The sequence below is a fragment of the Passer montanus genome, unplaced genomic scaffold, assembly GCF_014805655.1.
Source record: "Passer montanus isolate IOZ18808 unplaced genomic scaffold, ASM1480565v1 scaffold10, whole genome shotgun sequence".
Lineage (NCBI taxonomy): Eukaryota > Metazoa > Chordata > Aves > Passeriformes > Passeridae > Passer > Passer montanus.
The window spans coordinates 9,400,447-9,414,878 of NW_024356505.1; the positions used below are offsets into that span (position 1 = coordinate 9,400,447).

At 41.2% G+C, this 14,432-nt stretch overlaps 1 protein-coding gene across 1 annotated transcript; it reads right to left on the bottom strand.

Moving 5' to 3' along the window:
• Positions 1-2,651: 2,651 nt before the first annotated feature.
• LOC120504399 (calcium-binding protein 1-like) lies at positions 2,652-3,575 on the bottom strand. The gene is made up of 2 exons (XM_039713865.1): positions 3,499-3,575; positions 2,652-3,421 (listed from the first exon to the last, which is right to left on the bottom strand). The coding sequence occupies exon 2, from the start codon at positions 3,369-3,371 to the stop codon at positions 2,652-2,654; it is 720 nt and encodes a 239-aa protein (XP_039569799.1). The 5' UTR covers positions 3,372-3,421; positions 3,499-3,575.
• Between the last annotated feature and the right edge of the window lie 10,857 nt (positions 3,576-14,432).

Consider the following 14,432-nt stretch of genomic DNA (forward strand, 5'->3'; position numbering starts at 1 on the left):
TTCAGTGCAGCACATATGGTCCTATCTTTAAAACACTGGGTAGTGTTACGTGCTGTGGGATAAGTTACAGCACGAAGATTTAATATTAACATTAATGGGAGCTGTGCAGTTAAAGCCTGTGGCTCTCTGCTGAAAGTGTGCCCTTGGGAGAGCCAGGCTGCTAATAATTTACAAATTGTCCAATTAAAAAGCGTTGTGGAAATTTCTAACTTCTGCAGACATGTCTTCTGAACTCTGTCAGAAATGCTGTGGCTTTCAGTGTGTTTGTGTGTCAATACTCAGACTTGTGTGAAATATTCTGAAGGTTCCTAAGGGACGCTTGGGCAGTTATTTACCTTTTAACAAAGGGTAACAAAGTGACTTACCCTTCAACAAAACATTTAAAAGTGCTAATTTCCTTGCAGCACTGTTACATCTAACTTCTGAGGTTTAAGTTCTGTTCTATTTCTGTCACTCTGCAGTCAAATACTGTATTTTGTGGCACGCTAGCAGATCAGACAATACTGACACTGGTGATATTCTCAGTTTTTGGTTTCAGTTCTAATAGCCATTTGGGCTGCTTTTCACAGAGTAAGAATAAGGCAGCAATTTATATTGTGACTTGAGTAAAAATATCCACATGCAACTGATTGGCATCAGGGAAACAACACTCAGAAAATCCCCACTTCTGTGTTATCCCCTGCATGTATGCAAGCCATCTCAACAACCTCTCGTGCTTAAACTGAACAGACAGGTATCTCCAAGATCCATATTTTTACTTCTGCATTTTACCATTTGAACTTTTTCATGCTATATTTTCCCCCTCTTGTAACCCAGAGGGGGAAAAAAGCAAAGATCAGTGGTCAGAGATGTGTTGGTTGCTGACATATTTAAGTGCAGATGGCACAGCCAACAGGCCTGTCCCTGGCTGTATGCTGAGTACTGGAGCAAGGAGCTGGAAAACTGAAAATGTAAAAGATTTGCCTTCCCCCACTGAGTCAGGACCTGGCTCCAAGCTGCACCAGGTGCTCCTGAGACAGGTGAGACATTTTCATGTAGGATAAACTGTCTGCATAAATTGCTCAAAATAGCAGGTGAGCTGAAAGTAGATGCTTTTCTGAGTAACTCCACCAACTCATAAGCTTCACAGGGAGAAGAACTTTATCAGCTCCCAGACATTCTTTTCACTTTGAAAAGGAGCAGTCTAATTTGGGGACAGACAAAGGCAACACCTCTGATGTAATTTTCTTCTTCACTGACTGCATTGATAAAATTATCTCTAATTTCCACAACCATTGGTCTCTTTACCACATTGTTATCACAGTCCTTAACTGTTTTGCACAGTGTCAAAATCTACCTGTTTCATATTTGCAATTTACAAAATACTTCTATTCACAAACAAACAACAAAAACCATAGGTACACAAATAATAAATTATAGGGCTACTTGAAATTAATGAAAACATTTAATTATAATAATCAGCATTTCTGGACATATCCAGATGTCAAAAACATTCACTTAGAAAGTATGGCAAGGTTGATTTTTTTTTTCCTTTGCCTGGTAAAATCAGACAATTCCTAACTGGTTAAAATAAAATAACCCAAACCAACACATTCCATCAGATCACTGGTATTCAAAGCTAACTAAAATAGTTAGCTTCAGCTAGCACCTACAGAAAACTCTTCTGTTCTCCAAAAGAACATGTTCACGTGCCAGGCTCCTGCTGGATCAATAACAAGCCATGAGCGAGAGCAAATGAGTGTTCACACAGAATACACTCTTTATTAGACATTCATTTTCCTTAGATTAATAACAAAGTCTAAGTAGATTTAAGTGTATGTGGAGCATTAAGAACTCAGAATCTATTTCAAAGCTAAGAGAAAATCAAGAAACTTGAAATATTCATATCACTGTTGTCTGTAGCAGTATGCAATTCCTCAGTCTCTCGAGTCTGCTATTTTTTTTTTGAGGGGAAATGAAAACTCAGGAGAAAATAACTCTTGCCAGTCATAGTTACCATGGCTGGCTGCAGCATTATTTTATGGAAGAGCAGCACGCTCTGATTTGTGTCCTGTGCGCTGCTTCTCGTCCTTTCACAAGAGGTTTTTCAAGTCCCACCTATGTCCTGCCTATCCCAACATGCACAGCACACAGCAACCTGGAAATTATCTGTCAGAATACAGAACGGGAGCGTTGTAGACGACACCTCTGCTGGTCCTCTGCCAAAAGAGGTGAACGCTGAATAAATACATCGCGAAACCATCTTTCTCTTTTTCGAGTTAGCCATCTTCTGCATTTGTGCGTACTCTGTGTACTCGTCTGCTCCGTCTGGCGTTCTGGCAGGGCGCCTCTCTGTGCGGCCTGCTGACACTGCCGGGCACGATGCCCCCGGCTCCCCTTCCTCCCTTCCTTCCTTCCCTCCCCGGCCAGCGGCACCCGCAGCTGCCCTTGGTGCCGGAGCGATCCCGCCCGTGCCGCTGCTTGTGGCTCCGAGCGGCCGAGCCCCGCCGGGCTGTCCCAAGGGCCGCTCCCGCTCCCGCGTGCCCACCCCACGCTATCGCCCCGTGCCGGGCCCGCCGCGCCCGGCCGGCCAATCAGCGCCGCCCTTACTTTGCCCCGCCTCCCGAGGGCCAATCAGCGAGGCCCTTGGTGGTGCGGGCGGGCGGGTTCATTCAGGAAGCTGCTCGGCGGCGCGAGCGGCGGGGCGGGGCCGGGAGGGCGGGGCTCGGCGAGGCCCCGCCCCCAGCGGGGCCGGCGGGTCCTGCCGAGACCCGCCCCGGAGCGAGCGGGAGCCCGGAGCGGTGACGGGGGTGGCTCTGAGGGCTCCCCCGCCTGCCCTGCCCCGCGCCTCTTTGGGAAGGGAGGGGTCTCTGGACGGGGCTGCCCGGGCCTGAGGAGCCGGCCGGTGTGAGGGGATCGACCTGGAGGCTGCCGACGGGAGGCGGCGTGCCCGGGAGACGGGGCTGGAGCCGGAGCCGGCCCCTGCCCTGCGCAGCTTCACGTGCCCGGGAGCCGCCTGCTCGTCCCTCCACCTTTCCCTTCCAGGCCTTTAAAATCTTTTGTTCGGCCGCCGTGCCTTTCGCCTCCCGCGGTCGTGACAGAGCTTCGCCGAGCCCGCGCTGCCCTCCTGAAAGCGAAGGAGGTTCGTGGTGCCTTCGGTGGGCTGCTGCTGCCGTCGCATCACACCCTTCTTTGTCTGCCAGGCTCTTGGGTTTCCATCCCAGCTGGTGAAAAATACTTGTCTTCGCTGCTCTGTCCTTTCCTGGTGTCTCCCCTGTCCTACCTATTGTCTCCTGTGCGATATCAGGATACAAAGGTGGGAGGGTCTGCGCTGCCAGTTTGCCGCCGATGACAAGATGTTTCTTAGGAATAGTATTTTCTCGTGTTTTCATGTGTGTGAGGCCAAATTCCCTGTAAAGAACTCATACATCCTGCTGTGAGTCTCCTTGTTAATCTTCATTAAAGATAACCAACTGTAACACTTGAGGACCCCACCCCCTTCCAAAAAAAAAAAACAACCCCCTTGTTAATCTTCCTTAAAGATAACCAACTGTAACACTTGAAGACCCCACCCCCTTCCAAAAAAAAACAAAAAAAAAACCAAAAAACCCCACAAAAAAAACGCAGAAAAAAAAAGCCTGTAGAAACTTGGGGGTGGTTAGGCAGCTGTTATTCCGTGTCTGTTTGTTATGCTGATCGGTATCAGCCCATCCTTACCTGCGAGTCCTTTCATTAGTTACACACACATCTGTGTTTTCACACTTAGGTTGCATGATCCCTCAGGATTTGTTCTAAGGAGCATTTGGTGATATGGGGCTGGGATCTCTTATCTCTCTGCTGTGTTGTATGTAAACTTTGTGAAGTCTCATGTTCTTTTAGAACCTCATCTATGAATCAGCAACAATTGTGGATCTGAAAGACACTTAGTGTCCCTTGAGTTAGATTTTCTTTCAGGATTTGTCGCTGTTCTTCTGTGGGAGACTTCCCACAGAAATAAGAACTTGTTTGCCTCTTCTATTAAATAAGCCTTTCTGCTAAAACAAAGAACTACAACACTTCTGCAAGTAATCATTGCAAAGTAGTTAGCAAAAATCACATTATCAATATGTTAACATCAAAGTACTGTATTCAGAACTTTTCTTCTGGGGAGGGTCCTGCTGTTGACAGATGTTGAAGTGAAATATTGAACTGTGTGGGACCATTGGTTTGACAGAGTAATGCATGTGAGGCTTTCAGCCTCTGTCATAATGGAAGTTTTAATCTAGAAGTAGTACAAGGTAGACTTTTTAGAGGCTTCAGAGATCTGTAAAGAGGAATTGATACGCTGGAATTGAAGTATTCTTTCACATAAAGGAGGGGGTGCTAGGGCAGGGAAGGGATGGAGGGAAGGAAGGGAATGCTGGTTTTGGGCAGTCTTTTGTAGGGGGAGTGATTTTTAGCAGCAGCTGCATTTCTGCTGCTAAAGTGTCAGTTGCTTGACAAATCAGTTATTTCAAACTGAATTCTGTTGTAACTGAGCGAGAATGCCAGAAAGTCATGAGGAATCACGTTAACATGAAACCCCTCGGCTTTGGTACACAGAGCATTCCTGCAGGTCACTGTTGCAGTGTGCTGCAGGATGTCTTGAGCTGAGGATGCTGTACGGAGAGTGTGGCACCACCTGCTCTTTATGAAAACCTGCCTGTGGTACTGGGTGGGAGCAGAGGTGTTCCTCTTCAGTAGTTCATGAAAGGTGCTTCTTGTGTGCCTGAACCATTTGCTTTGCTCCGTAGTGGTGTGTTTGGTTAGGATAAAGTAAGTTGTCTTGTGTATTTGTAGTCCTTAGAGTGACTGTCTTCAGTGGTGGCTGTGCTTCACAGGGAAGTGCAAAGGCTGCTCTGTTGTTTGTACTGTTCAGCTGGGAAGTGATTTGCTAGTTTCTTTCTTCAACTGTCAGATTAATAACTTTCTGAAACAAAAAAACTTACTAACTAAAGCATTATTTAAATGGAATTATCAAGATTATTTTTCCAAGTTCAGCACAAACCTGTTGATTTTATTCCCTGATCATGTAGAAGGGCTCTGTGCTAAATGTCAGAATTATGCTGGAGACAGGCAGGCTTATGCCATACAAGAAGCTTAGTGTTTTCTTGCACTTGCTTAGTTTTTCAAGTTGCTGCAAGCTGGTGTCAAAGCAGTGCTCGGGAAGTTACAATGAGGTGAGAAATTCTGCTCTGAGGCTCTTAGTTAAGCTCAGAGGGTGAAATCCCAGTTCCGCTTGCTTGATTTAATTTACTTAGTACCTGATAAACAAAACTTTGATCCTGCAGATGCTTAATGTGTTTGTGAAGCTCAAATATTTGTTTGTCTGTGGAGGCTGATTTGACACGTTTAACCTTCAGAATACAGGTTTTCCCCCACTGAGAAAAGTAGGCCTTGGGTTCAACAACCAGCCAGCCAGTACATTGTCTATAAATTTGTGTTGCTACTTGAGCTTTATTGCTTTGCCATCCTACCAGGCAGGAATATATTCCAAAGTTTTGACAAAATTGAGGGTGCACACTGCACTTTCAGAAGTGACTTATGTTTGCTTACAAAGTATATCAGGTATCAAAAAAACTCATAAGCCATGTTTGCAAAAAATTGCATTTAAAGCTAAATTGAACTGTATTGGGCAAAGCTGATACTTGTAATGCTCAATAGCAACCTGTAATTCAGGTATAGAAAAGCAATCATTCAAGTGGCAAATTAGAAATTGTAGGTTGTTCTCGTTGCTCTTGGGGTTTTGTGCAGTATTGTGCAGTTGTTATTTAACAACAAAGGAAGCAAATCTGCAAATTCTGAATGTTAAACTATTCGAGGTAGAGATGAAAAATATGGTAAATGTACATTATAATTGAGGTATTTGCTCTTAAGTTTGTTTGCTTTCGTTTTGTCTTCATATATTGGTGCTTGTATACCAGGTTCTTCTAATGAGATGCTGCTTTAAAAATTCTGAGACAAAGCCTAGAAAAGTTTGTTTCTTCCTGAAATGCTGTGTTACACTGCTGTTAGAAACTGCACTGACAGTCCAGTTTAGGTCAAGGGTCACTAATGTTCTAGCACAATTTTTTTCTCCCTTTTTGGGGAAGTGGGTGGAAGGGAAGGTATGGAGTGGGGGAAAACAAAGGAGTAACTTGCTTGTGGTTATCCACAGTGGTACTCCTTGGTCTCCTGTGTGAAAGCCCTCTCACCTGTGCATAGCTAAGTGTGAAAGGCTAACTATCTTCTGGGTTTTTTTGTTATGCAATTATAGGTTCTAGGAACACTAATAAGGGGCTGCGAATTAGTCTCTCTTACACCTCAGAGGTAATTGACAGCTTAGTTTTTCCTTAGCGTGCAGGTGAAATTTGGATTTCCCAACAGCTTTTCTGTTACAGGCCTTACCTGCATATGTGCCTATAGGTCGTCTTTGAGGCTCACATAAGCCTACATCTCAGCAGAAATTTCTTGAAAGGTGTAAAATGAATAAAAATTGGCCTGTTGTTTGGGTTTTTTTCTCTAGTTTTGCAGCTGTATAACTATTTCTGGCAAAATTCATTGGATGCAGTGTCTTTGTATTTGGTAAAGCTTTATTTTTTCTTGCGGTGCATCATAGTTTTAATATTATGCATTTCCCATTTTCTCTGAATCTTAAATGTGTAACAGGAAGATGTCTTAGGGCTAATAATGATGGGCATGTGGAAGGATTTTGTATGGGATTTTCCTGTATGACTGCTAGACTGCTAGAAGCAGTGCATTTATTTCCATAAGTCAGACATGAGTGGTAAGGATCCGAGTAGGAACAACTGCATGAGGATATTAGGATGACCACTTATCTTTAAAGTCCTTGAGCAGTGAGAGCACTGACTTCTTTATTGCCCATTTATATCTTTCTCGTAGCTGAGATGGATCTTGTTCAATTGGCAGTTAAACAAATGTTTGCAGTGTCATAGTGAACGCTCTGAATGCCTCTATGGTTGCTATTTTCATTACTGCCAGCGTTAGACTTCATTCTTTTAGAATTTATGCCAAGAATAAATGTCCCAACTAGTTCCTTGTTACACTAAGAGAAGGAATGGTCTCCTGTGGTGATGAAAAGGAGCTGCTGCTGTTCAGTAAGGGAGGGATATGGTGGGAATGGAATTATGTGGTATTGCTCTACAAATTCTGTTCAGATGTAGGCTAATGAGATGTGTGTTTTATTTTGGACTTTTTTGGTAGAAGTTACTTTAAAGTTACTCTTTTAAAAAACCCAATAATTTCTTTCATAAATCTTGTAGTTGTTAAGAACCAGCTCTTTGTACTCTGTTGTCCATTGTATGTTCTCCCTAAAATTTGTGTCCAATCTTTTCAAACTGTATACAAGATAATTAAATTAAGAAATCATAATTCTTACCAAGACACCTAAAGTCTTATTGTTAGTTCTCTTGTTCCCAGGCTAAGAACTTACATGTGCTACGAAGATAAGTTTCTTTAGCTGATGGACAACTCTGAGTAACTTGAACTCTGTTTATCTTGTTATATGCAGTAATTACCAGCCCTTCCATTAGAATGTGTTGAGAGAACCTGGTTCTACCACGTGTTCGTTTGGGGGGATCAGATTGCCCCATGATAACTTTGGAACTTTTGACTTGTGAACAAGTAGTTCTCCTCAGTCAAGAAAATAAACCTTTTAAAAGAAGAAGGAAAAAAAAGGTGGGAGAGAAACAAAGCAAGCCTTGATTCTGCAGTCAGATCCTTAAGGCGGATCCTGTTAACTCAGCAGCCTTCTGGGAGGATATAAAGGTCTATTCATGTAGTTAGCATCCAAGGTTTCTGACCATTATTTGGAGGCAAATATCGAGAGAAAAATGAAGCAAATGGGCAGGTCTCTATTAAGAAATGATTTCTTCAACACCAACAGAAATAGATGATTCCTGTAGGAAACTAGTAGCTGTTAAGACTCTGAACTGGCAGTCTGCTATCTGGCATGGATTGTTATTTTCCCAGATTCCTACGGTTGTTCCATTCACTGAAATGGGTTGTGGAATGCGATTATGGAAATTAAATATATTTGATATTATATACTCCATATTCTGTACCTCATCTTTTGTCAGCAAGTTTGTTTCTCATTTGCCATACCTGATATTTTTCTCTAATCAGCTGGGCCATCCTGAGGTCAAACTAGTATTTGATGATTTGTTTTCTTGCTCCTGCCAACTTTTTACTTTGTTCTTACCTCTATTCCTTACTCCTATTTCTGGAAATTGAGTGGGAGACTCGTTGCCTTAGTTACAGTGACTAACTGTTTCAAAGTTATTTATAATGTTTGTTTTTAAATAACCTGTATCACAATAGAATCATAGAACATTTCACATCAATAAAAAAGTAAACAAAGCAGTACATCACTGGGTGCATGCTTACAGTGCTGATTTTTGGGAGGTTTGTTTTCCTTTCGTTGTTGGGGGTGGAAGACAAGTTCTCATCTGGCATTTCAAGATACATCTGAAATAAGGTGTCTTGGTGTTATCCTTTGTACAAAGAGAAAAGAATCTTAATGTTTAAGCTCCAAAATATCAGGGAATGTTATTCTTTCCTTAGTAAAGACATTAGCACTCTCTCCAGGGGGTGGTAATGTAGAGGTTTAACTCTGTTAATTCAGTTGTGATTCTGGTGTTGATGAATTATACAGCACTGACCCATTTCAGCACAGAAACCAGAGCTAATGTAAGAATGGTGGGACTGAGTAGTGGGGAGAGAAGGGAAGGTGAGACTTGTAGGCAGCTGTGTGTGTGCAGAGAGATAAAGAGGAAGCACCAGCAGTGATTTGCAAATAAAAGAGGGACAAAATAGTTGGTTTGTAGCATTCTTGTAGGTTAGGAAGCTGCTTGTTAGCTGAAGCTAATGACTTAGCTGATGACTTCGGTCCTTAAATAATGAGATGCTCTTTACTGTGAATTGAATACAATCTGAGATTTTCATTGTTTATTTCTACAGTAATGTATATGTGAATGTGAACAGTAAGTAGATTATTTTCTACATGAATAGAGTCTACCTATTTAGGGCAGCCTGAGAACAAATATTTTTCTCAGTAAGTTACTGAAATGGATATTAATTTGAGAAGTATGAAGCAGAAGCCTGTGTATTCTAATGCTTGGCATCTGGTTAAAAAAAATAAAAAGATAAAAACCAACTCAAGCTTATGTTGTTAAACTTCAGAATTAAAGTTACCTGGATGGGGGTGAAAGTGTTTACAATTGTAAACTGACTCATGTTAGAACTTCCTGAATGTTCAGGTTTTGTAGGTAACTGCCTGTTTACGTGACTTAAGTCTAATTCTGACTGTGTCTTGAACTGTTGTGAAGTCATCCTAAATGTTTAATGTTTCCATATTCTCAGACAATGAACCTCACTTAGTGGCCTTTCTAATTCAAGATGATGAGCATTTGCGTATAAGTCATTCTTGTTCATTTTGCAGTCATGCAATTATACTTAAGGTCCACTCTCACTTTGTGCTGCAGTCCTGTACCTGCTTCCATCTGATGCAGAGAAGAAAGCATCGATTTTTAAATTTTTTTTTTTACTTTGGCAAAGTGAAGATACAGTGCTGCCTTAATGAAGAAGGAGGAGAAAGCACAAGCAAGAACAGTCAGTATGACAAAATGAAAATGAAATTACAGTTAGTTAAAGCATTGAGACCAAAACAAGCCTTTTTTAGAGCTTACAGAACTTCTAGCAATCATGAAGAATCCATGTTTTGTTTCAAGATTTTGCAGTTTGTCCTCCTTTTTGTTTTTATTTTGATCGCTGCACCTATGCTGGTCCCCTTGACAAAGGAGAAAGTTGAACCTTCCATCAGGAACCTGCTCATCAAGCTGCAGGCAGCATAATAGACCAGGGATCTACCCAGCTCATAGATGAAGGAGCTACTTGTGTCATAGACAGCTCACCTGGGGGCAGTGAAAAACATTTTCAGGAAGTTCTGTAGTTATTTATATACTAACATAATCTATAACTAATAAATAATTAAGTAATTTAAATCCATTTCTGCAGACTAAGTTTTGTACCATGTTTGAGGTGATTGGTGTTCTCTCCTTACCTGTCCTATCTTCAGGTCGTTTGCTTCTTCTGTCATGAGTTGCTCATGAGAGTGGGCAGATAATCTATGCAAGTCCTTTTTTTCATTCCGAGCACTTGATGTGTCTTTCCTGCCTCAGATATCTGTGTCGTGTCTGCTAACATTTCATTCACTCACCAGTGTGTCCCCACAAAGTATTGTTGGTAGGTTAAAATGAAGGACATAAATCAGGAGAGGAGGAAAAACAAAATGCTAACGTTGTTTTTCTGGTTACATTATTACTCATTGTTTCAAATTAGTGCAGTGTCCCAAGTCATGGTAGAAGGCTGCTTCAGAAACAGCATGCTAATGGCATTCCTCACTTCTCTCCTCTGTCCCTCTCTAATTGCAGTTTTGTTCTGTTCTTGCTGTGTTTGCTAAAACATGAGGATCGATAGAAAGAGGTCTTATGCTTAATTCTGTGTTGCTGTGCGGTCTTTGCCAGGTCAGAACCCTGTAATGGTACTGCCTGATGGCTTCTATTTCCTTTGCTCCTTGTCTCAGCTCCAGGAGCCATATTTTATTTTATATCTCTGCTGTATCTATTACCTTTTTTTTTTTTAACAGTGCTCTTTCTTTCTGGGGGATAATTTTCTAGGAGTACTCCTAGAAAAACACTTTCTCTTGTTTTTGTCACCAGCAAAATTGCAAAGGCCATTACTGACCTGTAGCACTACTGATCCTGTAGTAACCAGCCAGGTCATTTATTTCTTCCAGTCCTACCTACTGACATTGTTTGTGGTTCTTTTCCGTCCACAAGCACAGGAGCATTTAAAGTTTATTACCTAACACTACTTAGATTACAGAGTGATAAATCTATTAAAATAAAACCTTTCAAGTAAAGAATATTTTATGACTTGTCCATTGACATTTCTCTATTTTTGTTTTTACCATAAGTTTGGTAAATTATAATGACTGCAATCAGGGATGTAAATAGTCAAGTTAATCTACTCTGTAAGAAACAGAGCTCAAGAGAGGAGTTCTTTGAACGCTTTCATAATGAGAGTGAAAAGGAAAGGTGAAGAGAGGATTTATAGAACACCAGAGAGAACCAGAGGACAGAAATGGTTAGGATATCACAGCTTGTCAGCAACAGTGAACAGCAATGCTCTTCTGATGAACTTAAAGTTTCCTGGTCAAGGATCATCCAAAAAACCAACAGGTATCCAGCTACCCTGTGGAGCTGTGTTTGCAATGACTTGAAGATATTGATTCCTTTTTCTACCTACTGCACCTTTTTACAGCACAGGAAGGGAACTTTCCCAGCATCTATAATCTCAGACTAACACTGTGAATAATACACGGAAGAGGATACCTCCCGCTGTTTTTCTGCACCCAGAGATGTAAAAAATGGTTTTGGATCAAGTATATCAAATTTGTTATTTTGGAAGGGCAAATATAGCTGCATGCAGCCATATCTTTTATCTCTGAAAGGACTTTGACTCTGCATATCATGAATTTGCTTCCCCCCTTTTTTTTTTTAAAGGCCCACCATCTAGAAAGCCATAATTAAAAATGTGATTTTTTTTTTTAGCATGCACTTGAACACATTATTTATGGGGCTTTCATACCTGAAGGTTGATAAAATTTCTGTAATACTCTGCATGTGTTAAAACTGCTTTTTGCAATCATTTAAGTATTAAACTTACTGCATATATAATTCAAGAATAATTACTAGAAGTGCCATAGTTCATGAGTCTGTGTCCACAAATATTAAAAGACTTTTGCAGAAAAATTTTGCCACGACTGTTGAAAAATTGTTGATTATGTCTTTACATTTTAGCCTTAATGTCATCTGGAATGCTCTCTTTTGCTGTTGCAATGGCTGTACAAAATATCCTACACATTTAGGGTATCACACTGGTTTCCTGTCTCGACATCCCACCCCTTCCATGGGGGAGCAGTGAGATATGTTTCCTTCTATAAAGCTCTCTGCTGGAACTTACATAAGCCAAAGAAACAGGATCTGTTTGAACGGCAGGAGGAACAGCACTGCCAGCGGTGCTTTGGAGGCTTCAGACAAGTTCAGCTCCCCGTCCCTGGAAGTTTGCCACACCAGTATTAGCAGTGCTCTCCACATTGACTGGAGGTGTTGCAGAGTCGTTTGGGACCTGTCATTCTGGAGTAGGTTCTTCAGAAAATTAGCTCTTTGCCTCTGCAGTAGCCACAAGCACAAATAAAACCTGCAGGCCTGAAGCTTGATCTGGTGACAGCAGTTGGCCAGAATAAACTGAACCTAAAGACAGGATGGATGTACCTGCAGAAAAGATCTCAGAAGTGTCTGCTGCAGCTCAGCCTTCCATGTTGTGGCAGCCCTTATTACCTCTACTGACATACAGGTGTTTTCGATGTGTCCAGAAAGCCCTGGTATTTGTTTTTATATGTATATTTGTTTTATATATATAGTCATACATATATGACTGTCCTACCCACTAGAGCTTCTTTTATGATGCCTGACATATGCCTTGTTTTTTTTTGAAAAGTAGCCTGTAAAAGTAGGATAGATAATTGAAGAAAAGAGGAGGAATTGTTGGAATTACATCACTTGACCTCAAGGTTTTGTGACCTGCTCTTGTGTGGAGTGCAGTGATATGTAACCTGCCTGGGAAGTGCTGTGTTGTCACAGGATGCCTGTTCAGAATGCCAAGTTCTTATTTTTCACTGTGCAGTATGGCTACAGAAGTAAGATGCAATTCCTTTGGTGTATATTTGCACTGTCTTAAATTTTTCACTAGATAAGAAGCGATGAAAATGACCTGTAACAAGCAAGGTTAAAATACTGACAGAAACATTAGGATATGTTGTTCTTGTAATTCTGTTTTTCTTTTAAGAGGTTAATTAACAGCCACAACTGTGCTAATTATATGACTTGGAAATTATCTTCCACAGTGAATGCCAACATTTTCAGCTGACAGATAGGAGAAGGAAATACAGATACATGAACTACTGAATGCAAATGTGTTTCTGGTGTAGGGTAGGACTGTGTGTGTGAGAAATGAGTATGTGCCTGAATCAACCATGTTCTTTTAAGCCAGTGGAGTAGGTAAATTTTTATGAAAGATTAGAGTTCTGTAATTTTAGGATGTAGTTTAATGATGTGCTTCTCCTTGAGTTGTTTTTTTAGGGTTTTTTTTTGTTTTCATTTGCAAGGTTTCTAACAATAATTGTTGAAACTCACTGACTTCTGATCTACTGCCTAAGGCCATGGTTTGATATTAGGTGGTAGCTGAGCTTCAGCAGTCTTTCATTCTTTTCTTCTGCAAAGTGGTGAAAAGGGAGGGGAGAAGCAAATTATTTAGGTTAGCGTAGGACTGTGAAGTTGTTCTTGGAAGTTTTCCAAAGTAGGAAGTACAAATGAGTGTTTTGGATCATATAAACTTACTCTAATGTCTGTCTTTGTGTCAGATGTCCTGTAATCACAGATGATGTGTAAGTGTCCTTTGGTTTGGGGGCTGGAGGTGAGTGGAGAAACTTGAGTGTCGTCTGCCTTGGACCTTTCTCTCTGAGTAACTTTCGTGCTGTTGGTCTTAAGCTTCTTAGAATGTGTTTGGAAACTCAACAACAGGCTTGGTTTTCTTGTCTGGTTCTTGATTGTTCTGGGCTTTGAGTGTGGTTGTGAATACTTCTTTAACTGTGAAAGAACCTAGGGTCTTCAGAAATCTGCTTCTATTTATAACACACTATGTTGACTTACATTGACTGAAAACTCCAAAAGAAGAAAAGTTCCACTGTAACATCGTTGCTTGCCACATGTGCTGCCCATCAGGATCCTCAGCTTTTTCCCATCTCTGATCTGACAACAGTTTGTCAGTTTTCCTGAAACATTTTAAAGTTGCTTTTTCCCCCACTCTTAGGGGATCACGTGCTCTACCAGTCAGTTTTACAGCTGGAGCTCTGAAAATTATACCAAAATGACTTTCTCTTGCCTTCCATCTCTTCTCAAGAGGTTACAGGGAAAATACAAGACCACGTGTGGGTAGTCCAGTTACCTGACAACTGTATGCCAAAAGTAGTCTGAACTTGCTGCAGCCTTTTTTTTTCTCATATAAGCATGTATGGATAGAGGGCCCTCCAACATTTGTGCCTCTTATGTGTGCAGCTTTAATTCTTGGACACCATCCAGTGATGGCTTGGAGTCATGCCTGTTGTGACTAGTGATCCCTCTATCTCCCTGCACAGAGATATATGCTTGGGGTAGGGAAATATCTGGTATGAAAACGTGCTCATAGAAAAATGACTAAGTTGAAATAAACTATACAAATAGTAATTAACAAAGCATGTCAATCTAAGAGTAAACTGCAGCCTTCTGGAACAGAAAATAAAATTTCATTTCAGCTCAGTAGGAAATGGAAATAGA